This window comes from Cebidichthys violaceus, unplaced genomic scaffold (assembly GCF_023349555.1).
Source record: "Cebidichthys violaceus isolate CVI_PGR_0920_01 unplaced genomic scaffold, fCebVio1.0.p SCAF_19, whole genome shotgun sequence".
Taxonomy (NCBI): domain Eukaryota; kingdom Metazoa; phylum Chordata; class Actinopteri; order Perciformes; family Stichaeidae; genus Cebidichthys; species Cebidichthys violaceus.
In genome coordinates this window covers 8,527,271-8,551,619 of record NW_027176361.1, presented here as the reverse complement: position 1 = coordinate 8,551,619, position 24,349 = coordinate 8,527,271, and the positions used below count along the sequence as shown (strand labels likewise).

At 43.2% G+C, this 24,349-nt stretch overlaps 1 protein-coding gene across 1 annotated transcript in view; it reads right to left on the bottom strand.

Annotated features, from left to right (window-relative positions):
• plcb3 (phospholipase C, beta 3 (phosphatidylinositol-specific)) overlaps positions 1-17,890 on the bottom strand; it is a 45,632-nt gene extending 27,742 nt beyond the window's left edge. The window contains 2 exon segments of the mRNA XM_068713517.1: positions 5,074-5,160; positions 17,128-17,890. Of these exon segments, the coding sequence (XP_068569618.1) occupies positions 5,074-5,160; positions 17,128-17,226 (186 nt within the window). The 5' untranslated portion in view covers positions 17,227-17,890.
• Positions 17,891-24,349: the final 6,459 nt, after the last annotated feature.

Genomic DNA, 24,349 nt, shown 5'->3' with positions numbered 1-24,349 from the left:
AGATCCCTCTCTAATATCTATTTATGTTGTTGTGAAAAAGTCTCCTTAAAGCAACTGGATTTATTCAAGTTTTTCACCAACATACATACATTTGACGAGATCACATGTGAACACATCATGATGACGTTAGAATTAACCTTCACCCAATACTTAATATTGTCCCTGAACAGAGCCTGAACGCATCATAAAATAACTGAACGTAGCCTTCATTCTCTTCCTATCAACTTTAACACGGATTAGTTGTTTACAATGTATCATTATCAGAGATCGGCGACTAAAGAAGCATGAATGCTGAAGTCCTGATAACATATCTTACTGAATATTGCCGGATAACGATTGTCAGTAAAACTTTATTTCACACTGTGACGGTTAACGTTAAACTGTGTGATTAATCCGCGGCTCACACGCGTGCCGAACCGTGAGAGGCGATCCGTACCGATCACGGATCGACAGCGGTCCGTTACACCGCCAGCAAGGACGTAAAACAAAAATTTGCATTATAAAGTGCAATACAGGGTCGGTTAACAGGGCTAGAAAACGAGCTCTCAGAGAGCTAGGGAAGATTTTTCTCCAAAAAGCAAAAAGGTATGGACCTAATTAGGTAGGTTAGGTGTGTTTTTAACCTTTACATGTTTTCCTTTTTTTAGTCTAATCAACTTGTCGATGTGACATGACTGAGGACTCTAGAACTCTGGGACTCTAGCCTCTTCAGAGAACCTTTATCCCCTCTCCTCCATCTGTCTTATTTCACCTCCAACAGTCTGTTCATCTGCTAAATATTTAAAGCATCAAATTTAGGTTGTGAATGTAAAGAGGAGGTGGAGGAGTTTAGCCAAGAGGACAGAAAGAGGACACACACAGCAGGGTTAGCATATGTTGTAACAGATGTGTGGATCTTGTGTAACCCTCAGCCACTGGCATGCACTTTGCGTTCAGTATTGGGGAATTGGTTTCCAGACTAGACACCAAGGGCCCTTAGCCCTTACTGTTTTGAACTTAAAAATGAACACAATAAGAGAATGTTGATGACTTTTCCCTGGACAGACACACATTAAGAAACAGGGAATTCTGCTGCAACTCCATCAAAAGGGTTTCTGTCGTCTGAAGTGCATTTCCTCTAAATTGCTGCGGCACATGAACCGTCTAAAAGTTAGGAAACTGGTGAAATATGCACTGTTTAACCTGCCTTGGGACGGCATAAATCAACAGTGTGGGATTATATTTCTCCAAGGTGCTACAACTAACAGCATCAACTATGTTACACTAATATTTGGCGCGGCCTGGTTATTCATTTTACGAAGTCCTGCTGTCATTCATTTAAATTTTTTTTATTTATAAAATTCAACCCCTGCACACCCTACTTAATTTATGGCTGCAGAACACCCAAGGAATAATAAGTACTATAAGTGTGAAGTAACTGAACTCTGTCGACTACAAATGTATTGCTCATCCTTTACTGATCATGTTAACAACAACTTTATCGCAAAGTGCAAAGAGTGGACAGATTTAAAGAGTCACAAATGGACAGACAGAGAAGACAAAGGACAATGAGTGAGTGAACGCAGACTGCTGCTTGGTGGGGTGTGTCTCCATCGTTTCACTGCCCAGCCACTGTGTGGTTGTGTCTGTCAGCAACAGTTGGTTGTTATCGCCACTGACTCAAGCATTATGGGAAATTCTGGGCTCCAAGTACAAGCACACGTCAGAGGTCTTGTAAGCTGAACATTACGCCAAGATGGAGAGAGGGCGATAACTGAGAGAAAAGAATGAAGGAGGGGGGGGGGGGGGGGGAGGGAGAGATGTCAAAGATTATCAGAAAAAAAATGGAAAGAGAAAATATCGGGAGCAGCTGACCAACCGGCAGAGCAGAAAGAATATTGCAAGAAGTGCGAATGCGGTTCCGAAGAAAAGGTGTCAGGAAAGAGACGGAAACAAATGAAACATTGGAAAAAGAGAGAAATATAGATAGTTATTTAAAAGGAAAAGATTAAACAAAGTGAGTCCTGAGAGGAAGGTGACACGAAACAGATGGACATAAGTAAACAGAAAGGAAATAGATGGAGGACGGGAAGAGGAGGAACACCTGGAGAGAAGGTGAAAGGACACATATTCGGATGGAAGAACAAAAGGAGGAAGAAATGGAATGAGATAAACCAGATTTAAATTGGACATTTTACCAAATGATGGATGGAGCAAGAGAAAAAGGCCGGAATGTGCTTCTCCATGCTGCAAGTAGAGGGATTTCTAAAATTATGATGAATTGCAATTGTGGATCCTAGACTGGTTTCCTCTATAGTTAGATATTTGGAGAGCGTGCTCAGACTCAAATCAACAGAGGCCGAGCTTTTATGCAGTATTGTGCCCGTCCTGAATAAAGTCTCAGTGCTGCGTCCTTCTCACCTTGATAAAGAAAGCGGTACTTCCTACCTTCAAAAGTCCTGAAGACATTTTTGGGTTATGGACTTTAGGACGTCCTTGCATGTCTTTGCTGAGGATCTAAAAATGTCTTTAGTGGGTGATCCAGTTCCCCTCACTGACCATGACTACACTGAATTTCACATAGAAGACACAATACATCTTCATCTTCTCCGAATGGAGAGAATCCTGAAACAACAGCAGGGCATCTTTCGTTGAACACCGTATCGTTTGACATCAAAAGTAAAAAGAAGAGCAGAGCAGCAAAAATAAAAACTGCACTGGAGATCAAATATTTTGGGTACCTGCTCTATTCAGAGAAATGGGTTCCTTCCAGAATGCCCTTGTCATCTGTGTAAATGCGTATTAACTGATCTCATTAATAATAGCTGGTTATCTGTGTTGCCGTGTCCTCTTTCTTTTCAGCTCTGGTTCGAAATCTCCAGGGGAGCAACGGCGCGGATTTAAAGCCTCAGTCTGGGATCACTGAAATAGGACTTCTGTGAAGTTAAAGTCCATATCTATATGTTCAAGTGGGTTTATTTTCACCTTAGAATAGTGCAGAGAAGCTGCGTTTGTAGCTTTGTGGAGGAGAAGAGGGCCCGTTTATCATTTCTACTGTCCAGATTTACTGAGCCAGATTTAAACCTGCGTCATTGTAGAACGTTAATGCATAAAAAAGTTATAGAAATGGACGTTTCGGCACTGGCCACACAGTTTAACTGACAAGTGATCTCTGGGAAGTGCCGTCAAAGACAACACAGCAACGACTGGAAAAAAAACTATTTAAGAAAACCTTTAAAGCTGCAAAATACAGCTTTTTAGACGTTTAATTGTTGTCAAAATGCAAACAAAAAACAACTACCATTATTAGTCACTGCCTGACTCTGCTCCTACACGTCTAAATTCCCACATTTCCCTGCCATTGGCCTTGGTGGTCTGAATATTTTAGGGCTTATTTCACATTCTGTGGCCAACAGCGAGCTGCACTCCAGCTTCTGAAGTAAGAATAGCGGCCAGGATCCAGCTTAGTCACGCCAACAGCAACAAAGATGAAAAGCACAAAGTAAGTAAAGTAAGAAAAGCCAAATACGGGAGCACATAAAACCAATGAGGCACTACTGGCATCAGCCGGACGCTGACTTGGGAATTGTTGTAGTTTTAAAGATAAAACCTGATACAGCAGTATGTCAGAGATATTTTTTCCCAAGCCATACAACTTGTGACACAACGTCTAAACAACCTCTTATTTCAAGTTGTGTGTCTTTATTGAGTTTGCAGCCGTTGTGTGGAGGATTCAATGACTGACGGACTGGCTCTCCGCTAAACGATGTCACAGCTGCACCTCAGGCGACAAATGGCCTATTATCGCAATAACACACGCGCGCGCGCGCACACACACACACACACACACACACACACACACACACACACACACACACACACACACACACACACACACACACACACACACACACACACACACACGCGCGTGCATGTGCAGGCATCAGGATGAAGTGAGTATTTAAAGCCTCTGTCTGTTATGTGAATGCACGGACACATGCCGACACACGTGCACACAGACAACATGACGTGCGCTCTGGCCCAGATATGTTCACACACAAACACACACACACACACACACACACAAACACACACACACACACACACACACACACACACACACACACACACACACACACTCCAAAACATGCAGACACAACGCAGTGATAGTATTGGCTATCAACAGGTCATTCCATACATGCCTTCTGGATAAATAGACAGCCAAAAATAAAAAGGAGGGACAGCGTATGTGAGAGAGAAAGAGAGAGCTGGAGGAAAACATAGAGAGCGATTAGGATGGGGGAGGTGGGATGAGTTAATTGGGCTGCCTTGAAATTTCATTTGATCCAGGAGGTCTCACAAAACCAGACCAGACCAACATCACACATCCACATAAAGTAGATGGACAGATGAATGGAAGGTAAGAACTGTAGATTAAAGGTAGAGGAAGACGGGAGACGGCGAAAGACAAAAACACAAGAGAGGCTGCTGAGAATACGGGATTCAAATAAAACCTCTTTATTACATCTGCACTTATCAAAATCTCAAAACCCTGCATCCTGCTGACTCACTGCCTATTGCGTCTGGCTAATCATGTCAGCTAAATGCCTAAAATCCAATATTACTAAACTAATGGCTTAAGCGCAGCCACCAAAGACATGAAGGGGGTGGGCGGTTGTTAGGAAACTACAGCTAGATGGAAAGAGATGGAGGACTAAAAGGATGGAGACCACAAAGACTTCAGCGAGACGGAGGAACAAGGGAAAGAGGGGGCAAACAAGGCCAGAACAAATTGATGGAACTCATTTTGGGTGAACTAATGGACTGGATCTAACCACGATAAGAGAGCAGGAAGAAACAATGATTTGGAAAGACAGCCGAGAAGGAAGAATGCGGTTTAGTTCAAGTAAACAAATAACAATTGGAATACTCCTAGCACTCCTGTTGGTGCATTAAAAATCCATCGTGGTCTGCTATAGAGTGGCCCATTTCTATTTGATCACGTCTGTTTTTGTGAGTCCACATTGGCATACTTTGAGTCCAACCTGTGTGTGTGTGTGTGTGTGTGTGTGTGTGTGTGTGTGTGTGTCTCACCAGGTTGGACCCTCCAGTCCAGTAGAGGAAGAATCCATCTGGGTCAACTTTCAGGGTGACCAGGGTGGGGGGCCCGCTGTTAGGCTCCTAGACGACAACAGAAATAGAGACGTTAGAGGGACGAACATTCACTTCCCTCAGCCAGTGTACAGGTATATTAAAACTTAGGTCTTATTTTCATACTTTTAGCCATTGCCTATGATAACATCGTCCTTTCCAAAGACATTGCTGATGTCTGGAAACATGGCAGTATTGTTACAATGATGTCTGACTGGACGAAAAACATGAATTTAGATTTTCAGTTTGGCCATATTACCCATTTAGAGGAATATGTGAGCACACCCGAAATGTGTATCCAAAGAAACAACTTCTGGGGTAAAAGACAATATTGCGGCAGCTTTATAGAAGTCTCACAGCAAAATAAAAAGGACAGAGTGACATGAAATAAGCCGTTCATGGCAGCAGCAGCTCTACCTGCCGTCATATGGTTCCTTGCCATTTTGGGACTGTAGACAGAGGCCACACAGTTTGGCATGACATTTCATTCATGTGCAGCATAATGATGGCTCATGCAGAAGCCTGCATCAACATGTCATTAGCATCGTCAAGATCCCATGACACACACACACACACACACACACACACACACACACACACACACACACACACACACACACACACACGGCTACTGGCCCTGTAATTACAGTGGTAAGCTGTCATACTCCTGTCCAGCAGACAAACATACCGTCCAGATATCCTGGGAAACAACGATGATGATCCAGATTGGTTGTTATTACAGTGACAGATGACTCATGTACACGTCATCATGAGCATCAATATAAGCATCATCATCATCATCATCATCATCATCATCATCACCATCAAATGGGAAGACAGAGAAACGTTTGCCAGGCAAAACTTCGCCACCGACATACTATCAGAGGAATACAGTAAGTTTAGAGATATGCAACGAACAAACAACTAACCACTGACCACAGACAAGCGGTGCTTCTTAAAGCGGGGCAGAACAAATGCGAAGACAGACAAAGCTGATGCATAAATAGTCACAGTATCCTGTTTAACACATAAATGTGCAAATGTTGACAATTTGAATAATCATTTCAGACTGAATGATTTCAAATTCTGCATAACAAACACAATTGATACGAGTCAATTGTAAAACAGGTACAAAAACAAACTCTTAACTGCATCCCTCAATTCCAAAACACATTTTGGAGAGGCAATGCAAATTATTTATATATAATGTCATAAGCAGATTGCGTTAACTTCAGGCAGGCAGAGCCCAGCCGGCGGTTTAACCATCTTTAGGCTCACATTAAGCTAATCGTGCTTCTCACCCATCTCTACACATAAAAGCGAATAAACATTGAACTATTCCTTAAAGGAGTCTCTTCATTTTTAACTTGTGTCCCATTCCCAGGAAATGCACGTTATGAGTGCATTTCAAGCTGAACATACCTTCAGTTTAGGCTCCAAAGTCGGCTAACGGAGAAGGAGATAGCAGGAGTGGTAAATGTTTAGATTGGGATGAGGACAGAAGGAATATACAGGGAGAAAGAGAAAGATGGGATGAAGGTGGATAGGAGACGGATTGGAAGGAAAGGGTGATGTTTGAAAAGGAGAAAGAAACAAAAAAAGGTCAAGAGGAGTAGAAAGAAGAGAGCACAAGATCAAAGCCAAACCACATCATGAGACCTTAATAAGCAACAGGGAATTCAGTGGTTTTAAAGTGGGAATCCAACTTAGAGTTACGTCATTAACTTGCAATGAAGCCTGAGCTTAACTGTCCGCAGCCATTACGGCTTGTGTTTGCTCATCTTTTGTCTGCGAGGTTTGATTTTCTGAGTCAATAGAAAATGATCACAATACAAACTGGAAAGTTTGGTAGGCCCACATGTTCCAACAGCCAAAGCGCTGAGAACAATGCAACTTTCATTCGTATTAGCAGAGACTACTGTTCTTTTTATGAAATGCATAAAACGCAAATCATTTGCAAATCAGAATGCCTGTCTTGGGCAATAAAGGCAAATGATGCTGTTTTACATATTCCCGGAAATCTTTGCTGCAGCTGGTCAACATACAAAAACAAAAAAAAAAGAACACACCTGCAGATCTACAGTACGCAATCTCCTCCGATAAATGTAACTTTAGTAAGTGCTCCACTCTACTTCAAAAGACAGATTTACGTTCATTTTCAAACCAGCCAGTTTCCAACAGTAAGAGCAGCCTCACAATACACTTTTACAGCCGTTTCAAGCTCCGCTGTGAGACTGTGAGCCGTGTGAACGCTGTGGCCTCGCCTTCTTTAGGAGCAACAAAATTCAGACGGTGGGTGGCGATACCAGTTTTACACTCACTCAAAGTGAAAGGCTCTGTCTAGAGCCAGTGCTTGGTTTGTCATTCTGAACTACTGTAGAAACATGGCGGTGCAACATGGTGGACTCCCTGAAGAGGACCCGCTGTCAATGTAGGTGCGAAGGGTTCATTCTGAGCTACCGAAAATACAACGATTCTTAGTTTCAGGTGATTACACACGCGTGAAAACATAGTTAAGAACATTAACTTCCATTAGTACCCATGAGGTCACCTAAATCCTACACACTGAACCTTTAAGTATATGGTTTCCATTCACACACAAACTATGGCATAGCTGCTTTGTACTACGGCAGACTCAAAAGCTGTAGGAATAGAGAATCCATCAAGGCCATGAGGTCATGTTCAGCAGAAATAAACGAGACAGAAATATCACTTCCACACATTAAAGCTGTATTGACTGTGTGATAACTACTATGTTTTCAATCTCAGTCTGACCCATTCACACCACACGTTTGGGCATGGGTTAATACCCGGTCACTCCCAAGAGCGCCCGGCATTTAAGGTCTGGATGAAGCAAAAATAAAAACTGAGTTTGTCAAACTACATAAAAAGGACACAAAAAAATAATAATCAGCCAGTACATACAATATGGTTTTACGATTGTGACAAAATAAGCAATATTTTCTGCTCTGAAACCCTGGGGGCGTGTCTACTGAAGGCTCTGAAACCACCACGCCCAATCATGGGCCCGCAGGCCCACCAGGATTTATTGCGGTTTGCCAGATGGCGGGCACACCACCGCTAGCTAGCAAACTGTAGGCTGCGGAAAGTAAGTGTTGTAAGTTGTGATTGAGCAGCAGAAACACTGTGCTCTAGTTATAGTATACTGTTGGGGAGGGGGGGGGGGGTTATGTTAAGGATGGCTTTGCATCATCCAGCTTCAACAAAAATAAAAAAATAACACAAAATCCAAACATTATGCGTTTCGAAAGCAAATCTCAGATTTTACTCCAACTGTAGAGTCACACCACAACATTTAGGACTCACTTTAGATTCTACATTCAACAGTTTTGTTCTAGTACATTTCATTTTCTATTTGATTGATAAGAGACAAATTCATAGTTAAGAGAGATAGAAGTCATCACATACATCTTGGGGTTATAGTGTGTTGGTATTACTTTGATAGTTCAATAGCTGTAGTGATGCTGCTGCAGGTGCAGCAGAAAACTGTCTTCACCCTTTAATACCATCAGCGGGGGACATTCCTCTGGGCAGAAAGCTTTTAGACAAAGCAGAGCAGTACTGGTTAGTACAAGTACGTAGTACAATGTATTGAGGTACGTTTTACCCAGCCCCTGTAGGAGTGAGGCCGATGAGGTGTCTCCCTCTCTTATTAACTGTATCTAAACCGTTTCACAAGAGGCTCAGTTCATGCAACTAGTTCTCTTCTTTGCAGTGTAGATGGGGAATTCCACTGGGACCGGATCCACAAGTACATTTTCCCAGAGGAATGTGATCTAAAGGCTCATGTGACCAGTAATAGAACAGCATCTCCCATATAGTGTTCAAGCCACACAGACAGGAGGCTGTACACACACACACACACACACATCATTTGGGTCAGAAGTATTTGCATGTTTGCCCACTGAGTTTTACATACCTGGCAGTTGCTTTCTAGTGCTTCCTTTTACCATAATGCACACAGTTGTTACACTTGTTCTCTCTTGTGTCTTTCCATAATTCACCTTTCAATCTTTCCATTTGTATTCACTAATCTACTCACTTGAAGTATTTTATTTGGTTATGTTTAAATCAGGCAAAAGGTCAAATATTCTCCATTTCCTGCTTCTAAAGCTTAATTTAAATTCAATTGGTCATTATTAACTGAATATGTTTGGGGTTTAGACTGTTGGTTGAACAATCTGAAGAAGTCACCAAAATTGTAATGGCCATATTTTTACTATTTTCCAACATCTTACAAATCAACAGGCTAATGACAATAAATATAGTCATTCTTTTGTCTTTACCCACTTTTTCTTGCTAAGCGTCACTGTAAGAAAGTTTTACAACACAAAATGTCACTATAGTTTCCAGCTGAAATTAAGGGTGATGGTTAGAAATTACTGCACGCCCTCCCTACAGGCAACTTGTTTACCATAAACATGGTGCGTTTTCGGAGTGAGAGTGGGTGGTATGTAAATAATTGGACCTCACCCCACTCCCTAATTAACTGCCATATGTAGAGACCTTCTGAAGTCTCGCCTCGTTTCCTTCCCTCATTTCTTTTCATGTCTGTCTCTCCATGTCAATCATCCCTTCAAATCACTCTCCCTCCAACACTTTGATTGCTGTTTTCGCTCCTTAATAATTGATTAAAGACCAGGTCTCTTTCTCCAGAGCCCCTCCAGACACCCTGACCCTCTGACAAACCCCTTCATTACCTGGCCGTAATGTCAACCACACACACACACACACACACACACACACACACACACACACACACACACACACACACACACACACACACACACACACACACACACACACACACACACACACACACAAAGTGGAATGGACCACCCTCTGAGGCTGAGGTCTTACATAGGCTGACACCAGCTAATGAGTCCCTCTTGAAAACCCCACAATCTATGAGGACATGCTCATGCTGAAAGACACGTGGCTTCTGCCTCTCTTCCTAGATACGGCCTTCACCACAAACGAGTCAGTTGTGTAATGCGAGTCAGGAGAAACTGATAAAAAAATTGCAACTGCTCCAAGCGCACCTTTGGTCTGCCATAATGTGTGCATGTTCAGCGACAGATCGCGGGAGTGGTGTGAGAAAGAGGGCCAGTGTGCACTTAGTGCGAGTGTGTTTGAGCTGCTGCTTTGGCAACATGGTAAAAGTTGATGACAGTAGGTAACCTTTGGACCCAAGAAAGAAAGAGAAAGAGAAAGAGAGAGAGAGAAGAGGAAAGAGTGCGGCCAGAGAGGGAAAACAAGCTATAGAATATAAAACAAAAAGAAGGTCAGTACAGTTAATATTTAGTGAAGTGGTGAAGGACATGTGGTAGATGTGTTTATCACAGCATTACATACCGTGGGTGTAAACATATCCAGTGTTTGAGGGCACTCTGGAACTAATTTCTCAACAGGGGTCCTTTAACCTTTACCCGATCCAACATCCACTCAGGAAGTGAACCACTAACCCTGCCAGTGGAAGTGCCATGTCCTAACGACTGATCATTACGCTTGTGTACACAGGTTGCATTTGACTTAACTAAAGTGGCAAGATTTCCGTTTCGGATCATCCCCCATTACGAGTATCAAATTCTCAGAGCCACTGTTGGTGTGGGACGGCTACAGGGATATGAGGATCATTTTCAGACAGCCTCTCCTGGAAGTCTTCAGTGTCGCACTCAGCTATAAGTACAACAAGTGAGAGAAATAGATGTGTAAAGAATTCTTTTAAAAGCTACTAAAAATCCTTTAAAAAAAAAAAAAAAAGAAGCATTGCCACAAAGCTGAAAATTGGGTTATTATGGAAATATGGATTATATATATAACCAAATATTAAGGGCTGTAAGGAGTGGGGGACCTTTAAACCTAGACCAGACAGAGATCCAAACTGAAGACGGGATAGAAAATAAGAAGAAACAAAACTGAAGGACAAGAAGCAGGCAGAGACTGGAAGAAGGAGGAAGAGAGAGTGATAGAAAGAATGGGGAAGAGATCACATACAAGATACAGAGACAACAAGGTTACATGTGTAGCAAATGGAAGTGTGTAGGAGCAGAGACAGAGCAGTCCAGATGTCAGTCCCACACTTCACATGTGGCTGTGGTTGACCTTCCACCTCTCCCCCCACCCCTCCCTCTATCTATCCATCCATCCATCCCTCCCTCGTTTCTCACCACTCTGTCAGGATGTCAGCAGTGTTTCTCGGCATGGCGTCAGACCTTCGCACAAGCCTGCGTTTCCTCCTCCTCCTCCTCTCACCCCCGCTCTCATCTCCTAAACATTTACCCTTTCACTGACCGATAATGACAACTTGTGGCTTGTTGCTTCCTTCTGTCTATCTAGTGCTAAACCGGGGCATCCACTTTTTGATGGAAACACAGGAACGGTTGGCAAAGAAGCGGGGCCCATTATTGTTTCCCCCTCCCAGACGGTCACGATGACACAGCACCTCTGATTACAGAAGAGATCTGCATCCAAAGATAGAAACGGTTTCATTTCGGTGTATTGGCTGCCACATCTCAGTGGCCGTTGTTCAAATATCTTAATTTAAGAGAGCAACAGTCGTTCAAGGCTGCTGCAGTGGATATTGTCGTCAGTGCTGTGGCGTCTTAAAAACATTAGATGGAATGACATAAAGCCTGTTTAACCAAGAACTGGTCAAAGCCAAGCAGGAACAAAAAACAAGACAATAGAAGGAGCAGCTGGGGAAGTCCTGACATGCAGAGGAAGAAAGTGTACAGGAAGAAATTTCAAACGATCAAAAAAAAAAAAAAAGATACCAAAGTCAACTGAAAAGAAAAAACGCTGAGAAAAAAGATTCACCTGCTTTAGAGTAAAACACAAGTCTGTGTTGAAACATTACACTGAGGTTAACGATGACATCCTGAAATGAACACAATGCATCTTGTTTGCTTTCTTGCTCAGAGTTAGATGAGAAGACTGTTTCCACATTGTTAGTTTAACAGCATAAGGACTGGCAGCTGGGGGACACAGCTGGTCTTTTTCAGTTTGTAATGTTTCATCAGAGGAACAAATAAAATGCAACACAATCGGTTGTGAATTTTTGTCATCAAATGTCCATACATGTGTATCATTCTGCTTTAAAACGATACATTTCCCCTTTCTTTATGCTAAGCTAACTGGCTGCTGCCTCGTATTTACCGTACAGGCATGAGATTGGTATTTATCTTCCCATCTCAACTCTCACCAAGAAAGCGGATAAGCAAATTTCCCAAAACATCTAACTGTTCCTTTTAACAACCTGCGTTAACATGCGCAGCATAGCTCGATAGACCATCATGATGCACTGGCAGTCATCCAAACCACATTGCAAGGTAGTTGAAAAATAGATATTTGGCTGATTCCAACAAACCATAAGAGTGATATAAGCGTTCACGCGTGGATCACTCAAAATGCAACATGTTGGTACTTAGAGTATCTTCAAACTAGATAGGAGTGGTGAAAACAGTAGATTCCAAAATGCCTCGTCAGGATATTTGAATGGCCAAGTGTCTGCAGTCAATTTGGTTTGGCAACAGAGTGCTGATAAACACTAAGAACAATAGCGGCATTGAAGTGTCTTTAGTGTCCTCAAGTGTTGCCAAGATCATAGTTTGGAGCTCCTCAAAGTGAACTGAGGTGCGGTCTGTAAAGTCTGACACTATAATCCCAACCAAACTGCAGGAAACAACCTCAAAATGCAACATTTTATGGTACATCATGCTTCACTCAAATTACAGACATTTTGGAAGCCGGAGCCAAAACCGTCACATTCCCAAAACTGTCCAATTAATGAGAAGATAGTGATACCATGTGACTTTGTTTACAAGCCCTGGTCTGCTTGTAATTGTGCAATGTGAACATAAACAAATCAAATCCAAGAAATTGCACTTTCCCCATATGGTTCTGAGCAAGGAAAACATGCAGGAGTGTTTGTACCGCGAGAGGAATTCTTCTTTGTTTAAAGACAAAAAGTGTATATACAATGCGTATTTTGAAAGTATATCCATACAAAGGCACATAATATACAGGAAAGTGGCACAGTGGAAGAGTATTTTAATACCAGGTGCAACTATAATCCAGATGAATGCAACATTCTGCAAAGGAGGTACATGTTAATATCAGGTGAGCAGATGAGTTAGTATTTCCACGGCACACTGACAGAGAGCCGAGCTGCTCTGTAGACGAGCTGTCTGTCTCTGTGTGTTTAATTGGTTGTTTGGGAGGAATTTTAACTGAATTCCAGTTGGGATTCATTTCAATTGAATTGTGGCCGGGCTTCAGAGGGCGGAGCAGCAGCAGCAGCAGCAGCAGACGCAGGGGAGGGTGGGAAGGGTGGGAAGGAGAGAGAGAGAGAGAAAGAGGGAAAATGGTTTGGCTCTGGAGTCTTACAACAAGCTCCAACAGGAAGTCATTCAATGGGAAAACACACACCCAGAACAAAACAACCACACACACACACACACACACACACACACATATGAGCACACACGTGTGTGTGTGTATACAAGCCAAAACACAAAAGAGAGACGGTCAATTTGGAAGGCATTCCTCCTCCTCCTCCTCCCCTGCATGAGTCAGAGTGTGTCTGTGTGTGTGTGTGTGTGTGTGTGTGTGTGTGTGTGTGTGTGTGTGTGTGTCATTTGATGGGCCTTCAGTAGACTGCAGCAGCATCTCAGCGACAGATGAGTATCAGGTAGAAAAGAGGAGGGAAAAGAGAAGCTGAAGGAGAAGAGACAGAGATAAAGAAAAGCCATGTGGAGGGAGGACATGGTGATGAGGAAGGGGGTGAAAAGAGAGAGACGGGGTCAAAAGTGGGGTTTTCATGTAAACAAACTGCACTGCCCTCGGGCACTTTCTGCGCGCGTGTATGTGTGTGTGTGTGTGTGTGTGTGTGTGTGTGTGTGTGTGTGTGTGTGTGTGTGTGTGTCCGAATTCTTTTCTCACTTTGCCAAATCCTTAAAGCGGTACGCCACGTTTTTTGGGAGCCCAATGGTCACCTCCCCTGTTAAAACACAGACAGACACTTAAATAATCCACGTGTCTGTATTATTTCTGAGCTCCAGAAAACGTTTAGAACACGGCTTTGAGGCGAGCAGCTCTTTTGATAGATTACAGTTGGATTCATCATATGTCCAGGTAATCAATAAATCTTAAATATAAACCTAAACAAAATTCCAAACAACTCCCTGTGGTCCAGCAGCACGGCACATTTTCTTTGATTCCCATTCAACTGAGCCAAATTGAGTCATGCTTTCTTTGATGTGGAGTCCCAAGAGTCTCTTCTCAACTTGTAAAAGAAAAGTGCGTGTACGCTGGCTTTGGAATCATTTACAAGATTTGGAAACACTGCCTTCATACCAGGCAATCAAATGCCATATTCAAAAAAAAAAGTTGCATGAGCAATTCAACCTCTCTCCTTCATGCCTCTCTAGCCCTGTGCAAATATGCCACACAAGCTATGTGAGACAGTTGTAAACATAATTTTATGTAAATCTGTGCAAACTTCTGTTTTGGCCAGGTTGACCGTGTATCTCAAGAGACTTCCTGGTGAACAAAAGGTTTAGCAACATTAAAATAGAGTGAACATTTAGCTGCACAGCTGCAACAAGTTCTTATTTTCTCATGCTTGGGACATTGGTGTGCTTAGGTGTTATGATTGTCTGCCTTAAAGCGCTAAATTATTCAGCTATACAAGTCATCAAGTCATTAATTGTCATTATGACCGACTCATAGTTCAACACAAAAGATGTTCGATTCACAATGATAGCGAACGGAGAAACGCAGCAAATCCTCACATTTGCAAAGCTGGAACAAGACAGCGTTTAACATCTTACCTCAATAAAAAAACTTAAATGATTTATCGATTATAAAAATAAAAACGTACAGCGTAATTTTCTGTGGATCTGCAATCAGTGATTAATGATTCAGCGGTACCTTGATGTGCAGAGAAGAAGCCTGAGCCCAATGACTCCATACTACAGCGTATTTAAATAGTGTCATTTATTTAGTCACAACTGAGAGATATTTGGCATCTGATTACACTAAAAGGGAGTAAACGAGGAATTACTCGTCTTCCAAAGCATTTACTTTAAGGATTTGGCAGCATATCTGAACGATAGCCTTACGGGACAGGAATACAAGAACTAACTGATTGAAGATGGAATTCATACCATCTCAACTTATTATATTGATGTTTAACAATGGAGCATCTTTGACATCTTGTCCACAAATACAAAAGCATTCCTGCAATTATTCCGAATCCACATCCCTCCTCTCCCAGATGTGTTCTCTCTCTCTCTCTCTCTCTCTCTCTCTCTCTCTCTCTCTCTCTCTCTCTCTCTCTCTCTCTCTCTCTCTCTCTCCATTTATCCTCCATAATTCACATGTTGATTTTAGTGGGCAATAGCAAATAGACGGGATGAAATATACACAAGCATCCACATGTTTTTGAGTGTTCACACACTTTTTTCACCAGCGTAACCATTTCCTGGGAATTCCCTTTAAGAGGGAGAGACAGAGAGAGTGTGTGTGAGACTGAGGGAGAGAAAGGAAGGGAAATCAAAAGGACATGGTATGCACTGTTTGCGTGACAAGACCCTTCTTGCTAAGCCAAACACACACACACACACACACACACACACACACACACACACACACACACACACACATGCGCATCACGACACCACTGCAGTGCGAAGCTCTGTTGCTAATAAGTGGTTTTACATTAAAAACTGGTGTCGTCCATTTTCTTGTTTGCGTGTCTGCAAGTAACAACAAACCTGACCTCATATCTGCAAAGTACACCTATGATGAAAGCCATATCGGAACTATGGACTTCTACGTGCAATATTTTGATGATCCCCACACACACACACACACACACACACACACACACACACACACACACACACATGCAGGGGGGAGGCGGACACAGACACACGCACACTTGCAACTGTTGGAAGACACAGGCCTTCAGTCAGTGCCAGATCAGTCAGCAACTCGGTTAATCATTGATGGCCGCTCAGACACATGGACACACACACACACCTTCTTTCTCTGTAAAGGAGATTGCAATGGCCCTGCACTCTGCCTCAGAAAACCCCAACACACACACACACACACACACACACACACACACACACACACACATAATTATTATGGTCGCTGACATGGGCTGGCGCATGTCAGGGTTGCCAGACACGCTACAGAAATACACAAAGGGGAAAATGGAGCAGTAGAAATAATTAAATCCTTTGTGTTGACACAAACAGAAACAGACAAAAACAACAAAGACGTTTAGCAACTTTTAACAAAACTAGAAAGTCTTTCAGCTCAAGGTGCACTCAAATCTGTCAAATGGAAACTGCTTCTATGGGATTCCCACTCAGACAGGTGCTTTCTCCACTAACCCGCTGGGGGGGGAAGTACAGGAAGAGAGAAACAGCAGGGTGAAAGAATGAGTGTGAACTAAACCTGAGCCCGAAGAAAACCGGCTTGACAAGAATTCAACACAACACAACACAACACACACACATTCAAGTACTGCTGCCTGCTAGTAGGGGACTTTTCTACTACAGTATCTGATTAACGCACGCTTGCACACATAGTGGGCTTCTGTGTTCGGAGCATTTCTTTTTGGTGAGGCTGTGCACACACCTGCACACATTGTCCGTGTGTGTATCTTTCACGCACGCACGCACGCACGCACACACACACACACACACACACACACACACACACACACACACACACACACACACACGCACCAGTCTCGTGTGTCCCTTCACAACAGTGGGCCTACTGTCAAAAGCAGGCTGTCATGTTTCGTGTCGTCTGTCTCTTGTATTTTAGTCAAAGCCGATCACATCAGGAGGAACTTGAAGGAACTTTTCTTTTTTTTTAGTCAAGAAACAAATATTTGGTCTCACTTCGAGGCTTTAAGAGCTGTCTGATCATTGTGACACGTTTCATTCTCACCTCGTCCCATTTGATGAATTTGCCCCCCTTCTTCAGCGCTTCGTGGACGGACACGGGTTTGAGCTGCAGCGCGTGGACTCCCGGCTTGGCCCCGGCCATGGCGAGGGACTCCCTGCCCGGGTGCCAACGCCTAAACCCCGGCTACGGCGACTCCTTTGGAAGGCACAAAAAAAAACACTCTTCCTTCCTCCTCTTCCACCCCGGAGCTTGTTCTTCTTTTCCGGGGAGAGAGTGCGCGGTGCGCGGAGAGGGGGAACTTTTTTTTTTTTTCAGACCCTGACCTCAACAGTTGGTAAACGTCACCGAGAGTTTGAAGAACATGAAGAGTAAAATCCAGAGAGAGAAGGAGAAAGACAGGACAGACTGTTTCGGCGCACACCGTCGCTGTCTTGTCCGCGTCCACGCAACGCGGTGGCGCGCCTTCAACCCCCGCTTTTTATTATGAGCTTTGATTATTATATTTGTTTATTTATGCCGAATCCTTTAATCGCGCACTCGAGCCCGCAGAGAGATCCCTTCCTTCCTTCCTCCCATCTGGTCGACCTCTCTCCTCTCCTGTCGCTCTTCCAAACTTTCTCTGCTTGCTTCCTTTCTCTCTCTCTCTCTCTCTCTCTTTCTCTCTCTCTCTCTCTCTCTCTCCTGTCGCCTCCGACGCGTTTCTTCTTCTCTACTCCTCTCCTCCCTGCATGTTTTCTGTGGGGGGAACACAAAAAAGAGAAGATTCCGAGAGGAGAGAGAGTGAGGGACAAGGGCAGCGTCAGACAGCGCTGACTGAACGAGGAGTGAGAGAGCAGGAGGGAAGTCAGAGATTGTGTAAAAGGGGTGTGTTTTAATTCAATTCCTCTGACTGCCTGTCCGTCCGCATGTATCCTAAAGTGTGCATATATTATCATGAACACGGTCGCGTCCCTGTTTTCTTTATCTGAAATAATATGTATTTTCCCCAATAGTCTATTTGCTCAAACATGTCCCTTTGTGTTCACTTCATCACAGCTCCAAATCTCCCTGAACTTAAAGGTGCGCAGTGATTTAGTGTTGTGCGTTCATAAAGTTTGGGGACTTGAAAGAGGCAGCTTTTAAAAAATGAATAATCGAAGTGAAAGCAGCAGAGGCTGAGATATCTTTTCTTTAACTTTTTAAAGCGTTTCTAGAGCCAAAGAGATAACTGTTTTCCCAGACAATGCATTTCTTCCACTCTGACTACATTGACCGTGATGTGTAAAATGTCCCTTTTAATGAGCTCAGTGCTAAATAATATGAATCTATGTTTATTGTAACAGTATACATCCATATACTGGCGACACCACACGACAGCTAGGACTAATCTAAGGAGGCACAAGAAGATAACAGGCGTAAGAATGTGTGTGTGGGAGGGTTATTTCTCAAAATGTTCCTGTTTTATTTGATGAAATACTAGATACCTCTTCAGGCATCTAAACACACATCATTCAAAAGATACTGTGAGCAACTCTTTGGTTTCTCTGAGCTACAGTCCGTGTAAGGCCTTGATGACGGGCCACGAGAAGACGCTGCTGCCTTTTAAAGGGGTCCTGGAACATTTTGGGAAATATGCACATTCGCTTTGATGGCGATAGACGATAGGATGAACAGCACTCTCGTGTCTGTGCGCTGAATGTGAAGCTAAAAACAGCTGCTGCTTAGCTTAGCATTGCATAGAGACTGGGAGCAGGGGACAGTAAGACAGCTGGCCCGGATTAAACTGCAGGTTTAAAAGTAAAGTGCCACATAGCTCCGTATATGTGTTGCATGTAACATCTTAATCTGTAATGACTAATTTAAGATGTCAAACAAATGTAGTGGAGTAAAAAGTAGATATAACATTTCTCTCTGAAACGTGGTGGAGTAGTATAAAGAAAATGAAAATAGTCAAGTAAAGTGCAAGTTCCTCAAAACTGTACTTGCAGTACTTAAGTAAGTGTACTTTACTGTGTGTTTTACTTTTGGATATAGCCATCTATATGCCATCTCTTGGCAAGAAAGCAAATAAGTGGATTTCCCAAAATGTCAAAATGTCCTTTGAGGGGCCACAAACCAAAAAATGTTGGTTACCACTGAAATAGCATGAATAATAAAATTATTGAACATTTAACTGCAGTCTGCCGGAAGCAAAATATAATTATAGGTTGTTTTTGCCTTTAATTGCTTTAAATTCATTTCCTTGGTGTTGACGGTGACAGATTACGTGTGCCAGTAATGTTATTAAAAAACATGATGGCAGTTATTACAAATACACAGTAATCAGTTTAGAGGTAATTCTGAAGCAACAGGGGTGCTACTCAGGCACCCCTGTTACATTTTATAAATGATGATGTTAAATCTGCAACCTGTAACCAGCAAATAATTTAGAAGGGTTCGGAGGAAAGGTAATCGAAGCCTCTGGAAGTCATCAGATAACTTTCCCCCGCCTCGATCCGTGGTATCGTGTTTTAAGGAGCGTGAGAGCATAGAGGCTGCACAGTTCAATCTCGTCCAAATCCTGCTGCCAAGCAACATTGGACTGCTCATAAAAAAAAAACACCCTACAGAGCAACTGATTTTTTGGCAATTGTTGCCATTCTCCAACTCCCTAACTACACCCGACAGGAATGTCTGCTATGCTGCAGCCCGCTGACTGACTGACTCAGTGAAAGCCTGGTGCCGTGTTTTTCCTTGACCAAAACCATAGCGAGGAAGAGGAAATCCAAAGAAATCGATCAGAAACAGTCTGTCATGAACAGAACATTTTAAAAACGGCTGGTGTCAGTGTTACATGACCCAGAGGAGGTGCACACATCCAGCGGGACAGACATTGTTTAACAATTCAGCAGCTAGACGGACTGGCATTGAGGTGGTGTGTGTGTGTGTGTGTGTGTGTGTGTGTGTGTGTGTGTGTGTGTGTGTGTATCTGAGCTGTGTGTGTTTTGAGTCTGGGCCATAACCGAGTCCAGGTAGACTTGTTGATTAATCTGATCTTTAACCACCACACAAACACACACACACACACACACACACACACACACACACACACATGACCTCTCAAATGACAACAAATAAATGATGGACACATGCATATGCATTCTTTCAACAGTGCGGCACACATGCATAAGCAGGGATATTGTGTTTCTCTGCTGCATAATAAAAATGCACACACGCAACCTTTCCCCTCTATACAAATTAATTTCTTTTTAGCCGGACAGCATTATGTTGAACGGCGCATTTGAAGTGGAGGCACCTGTGGTGTCAATAGACGGCCTCCTCCCTCCATTCAGCCCTCTCTCTTTTTCTCAAATACATTCTCACTTTAGGTCTCTCTGTCCGAGCCTCTCTCTTCCTGTTTTTCTCGATCTCCTGCTCCCTCATTCCAACCGGTGGACATCAATAGGACATAGTGCACATGGGGCTCATCTGAATTTATATGGGATAGGCAACACAATATTTTGCACTCTGTAACAAGTGTAAGTGTAGATGAGCAGGCTTGTTTTTTTTTTCTCTCCACAGAATGAACTCAATCGTGAATGGTTTGCCATGAAATTTGGTATATTCAAGATCCCCAGATGATGAACCCTCGTGACTTTGGCAATTCTCTGATCCTCTCGCACCAACAGCAGGTTTTCACCTATTCTGTCAACCATCTCAAGATCTTCAGAGCATTCTTATAGCAGCTAACAACTAGTTATGTAGAGGAGAACCATCTACCTTGGGCAGTGAATGAAGTCATTCTCCCTCTGTGTGTGTTGTTAATTGAGCTTGTCCTTGCTTTAGCATTGCTAGTGCATGTTAGTGCATGTGAGCGTGCCCCACTGGTTAGCTGGTGACCGCTGCTCTGCACTGCTCTCATACGGCGGTTTCTCCTCAGGTAAACACCGTTAGCTCTATCACCACTTTTGTCATAGTTTGCACTGTTAGCACTGTTAGCACTGTTTGCAGAGCTCTGCCGTTGCCATGAGAGGCAATAAAAAATGCTCCGATTCTCGTGTAAAGCACCTTTAAATGACCCCCTGGCTTATAGCACCACCAGCAGGTTAATATTGAGTGACGTGTCCTGATAACTATTCGATGGCATGCCATGAAACAGCTGCAGTGTCCTCACAAGCCCCCTTCATAGCGCCACAAAAGACAGAGATAGAATCTGAAAGAGGAAAAGGGAGCAAAAGAGGACACGCAGACTATAAGGAATTGTAAATGAGATACAGAAAAAAGGAAGACTTGAAGGGGAATGTAGATAATTCACAGGAAATATAACTGGAGCGAATGTAAGATCTAATCATGTTTAGGTATTTACTGTTTTGTGTCAGTTTAACAGGGTCTTTCCTATGTGTCACATTCAGGAAAATACAAGCATTAGAAAGAAAGAAGGTCAGTAAGAAAGACGGAAAGCATTAAAGAAGGGCTAAAGGGAAGGAGGAACGGGGTAGAGCTCAGGATGAGGTATAGGCTGTCAGAAACATCGTAATGGCCTGTTAATAAAGAGGGTTGTGATAAGAGAATAAAGGCTGACAATAGAGGTTAAAAATGGAACAAAGTGAGGGACAGAGACACGTGGAGAAGAGTTTACAGAGAAAAGGAAAACCCACAACCACTTCTCTCTCCCTTTCTCTCTCTCCCTTTCTCTCTCTCTCTTTCTCTCTCTCTTTCTCTCTCTCTCTTTCCCTCTCTCGAGTAACAGCCAAATCTTTCTCTCCAACGCAAAGCCATGGACTCACAAAGGCACATTGTATAAAGACACACAAGCATATTCACTGTCTTGGCACACACTGCCCCCCCCCCCCCCACACACACACACACACACACACACAGAAACACACATACAAGCATGTACAGTACACACACTAGCTTTAATAAGAAAGGCCTGACTCAGTCAACAGTAGCAATACAAAGTTGATCAGATTACTCTCCGCAGCGCTGCTGAGATTTTTGGCCTGAAGTCGCTAACAGTTCACTTGCGAATGGACCCCATCTGTCTCCATAACACCGTGCGGTTATTGTCTAGAAAAGCTATCATGTGGGCTTGTGAGCAAAGTGCTGATTACGGTTTTCCCCAGAAGAGGCATTCATATATACGATGCAGATGGATACGATAGATAGTTCCATTCATCACTGTCCACTCTGTCCAAATGAGTGTAGCTCCTTCCCCTGCAGCCTCAGCATGCTCCAAATATGGGACTGCACCCTGGACTTCTGCTCCTTCATCACTGTCACGTCCTCAATATGATCCTATACTGCCACCCTGTGACTGCACGGCGACACTACCGCTCCTGCTAAACTGGATTGTGCAACAGTTAAGACTGTGGATGCACTAGTTTCAGCTCTGCATCTCCTGTGCTGTGAGAACCATGGGGGTGTAGCCTACCTGTGTGTGTGTGTGTGTGTGTGTGTGTGCGCACCAATCACAGCGATGCGTTATGTGTATTTGCTCAAGTGAATCAGGGTCAAAACCAGTGTGTAGACAATAGCACTTCATAATTAACGTTTGCTGAAGCAGGACGCTGGAGCCCATTTTAGAGAGACTGATTGGGATTCCAAACTGAAAATCTGTAAATAAAATGCAAGCCATAGAATGCAATATGAAGTTGGATTCAAATGATTTCACAGTACGCCTCCATGGTGACTTCATATGCTTGTGTTTTGGCTTTATTTTGTTTCATGCATCATGTGATACATGTCAGTCAATAATCAAAAGAAATTCCACTTGATGTCAGAAATTCTTGGTCCGAAAATTCCTCCCATGCTCTAGATGTGTTGATCTGACTTGGTAGGTCTCCTGGAGTGTAGTTGACTCTAACCATCTAAAAGAGAATGTGTTTATAATCATGAATAAAGTTTAGCCGTATTCTTCCTGAGTAGCTGCAGGTCAGTGACGGGCTCTGGTATTCATGACGCTTGTCTCTGCTAAAGGAAAAAAAAATGTGTGTAAAAGAAAAAGTGCAATGAATGGCCAGAAACAAATGAACTCATGTATGGATAAGTGAATGGGCCTACCAGGCACAGGCCCAGGGGCCCAAAGTGTAAGCCCTCCCCTTCCCCCGCCGTCAGCTACGAACTGTTACTCAATGAGCCACGTAACAATCAGGAAGAGACTCAAAAGGACTACAGAGAATCCTATAACGCCAAGAGACACATGTCTGTGCCCAGGGGCCCATTGTGACAAGATCCGCCCATGAATGAGCTCAGTGGAAACGGCTCAACAGTTCCCCCCTGTGGGTGGATGACTCCCTAAAACTCCTGGCTTCCTGTAAGAGGCAAAGGAGAGAGGTCTGCATTTCTGAGAGCAGTCCTCCAAATGAAGCTCCAGGAGTCCATGTAAATATTAGAAAGCGATAGCAGGTGATCGTCTGGTTTGCAGTGTCAAGCCAGGTGTGGGCTGTATGTGGTGAAAATACTGCACAGTCACACTATAGAGGAGGAAGTAGAGACTGAGAGCAGACCACCGAATTTGTCTCTTCCGCATATGTTCTCACTATGCAGTACTTTATTTGCATGACTTTTTTAAATGCAGGATTTGTAATGTACTGTAGTTCTCTTCGGATTGCAGTTTAATAATAGTAATGATAATAATAGCAACACCGACAATAATAATGAGCTCGGTTTTATAGTGAGATTAATTGAGCTCACTAAATGACATTTTCTCACACCCATGCACTATACCGTGTGCAATCCTTGTACCTTTTCACTCTCCCCCAAGGCCGCAACAGTTCCAATGTTGCATGCAAACGTTATACTGACTTCCTCTCTAGAGTCCTGTGTCCGTCTGACATGAAGTGGAAACACCCAAATATCACAAACAGCTCAAGTCCACTTGTGCAGATGTGCACAACTAGTTTGCGCACGCATTTTCTTCTTTTACATGGTGACGCATTTGTATTTTTGGGGGTCTGCAAGTCTATGTGTGTCGTGTGTGAAGTGTATGTTCAAGTTACCGTGTGTGTAGGAGTGTGTGTTGTCCTGTCTGTGCTTACTCAACTGTAAGTTTCAGACATGCTCACTGAATAATTCAGGTTTCTTTTTTTAAAGTCTTGTTGCCATGGTTGTCTGAAATGACACACACACACACACACACACACACACACACACACACACACACACACACACACACACACACACACACACACACCAATATGAGCATGTTGACAGATGTGAACACCCCCATAAACACTAAAAAGGAGAGAGAGAGAGGAGACATTATGAATGTGCTCCCTCTCTTTACCTACCTCACACTAGTATT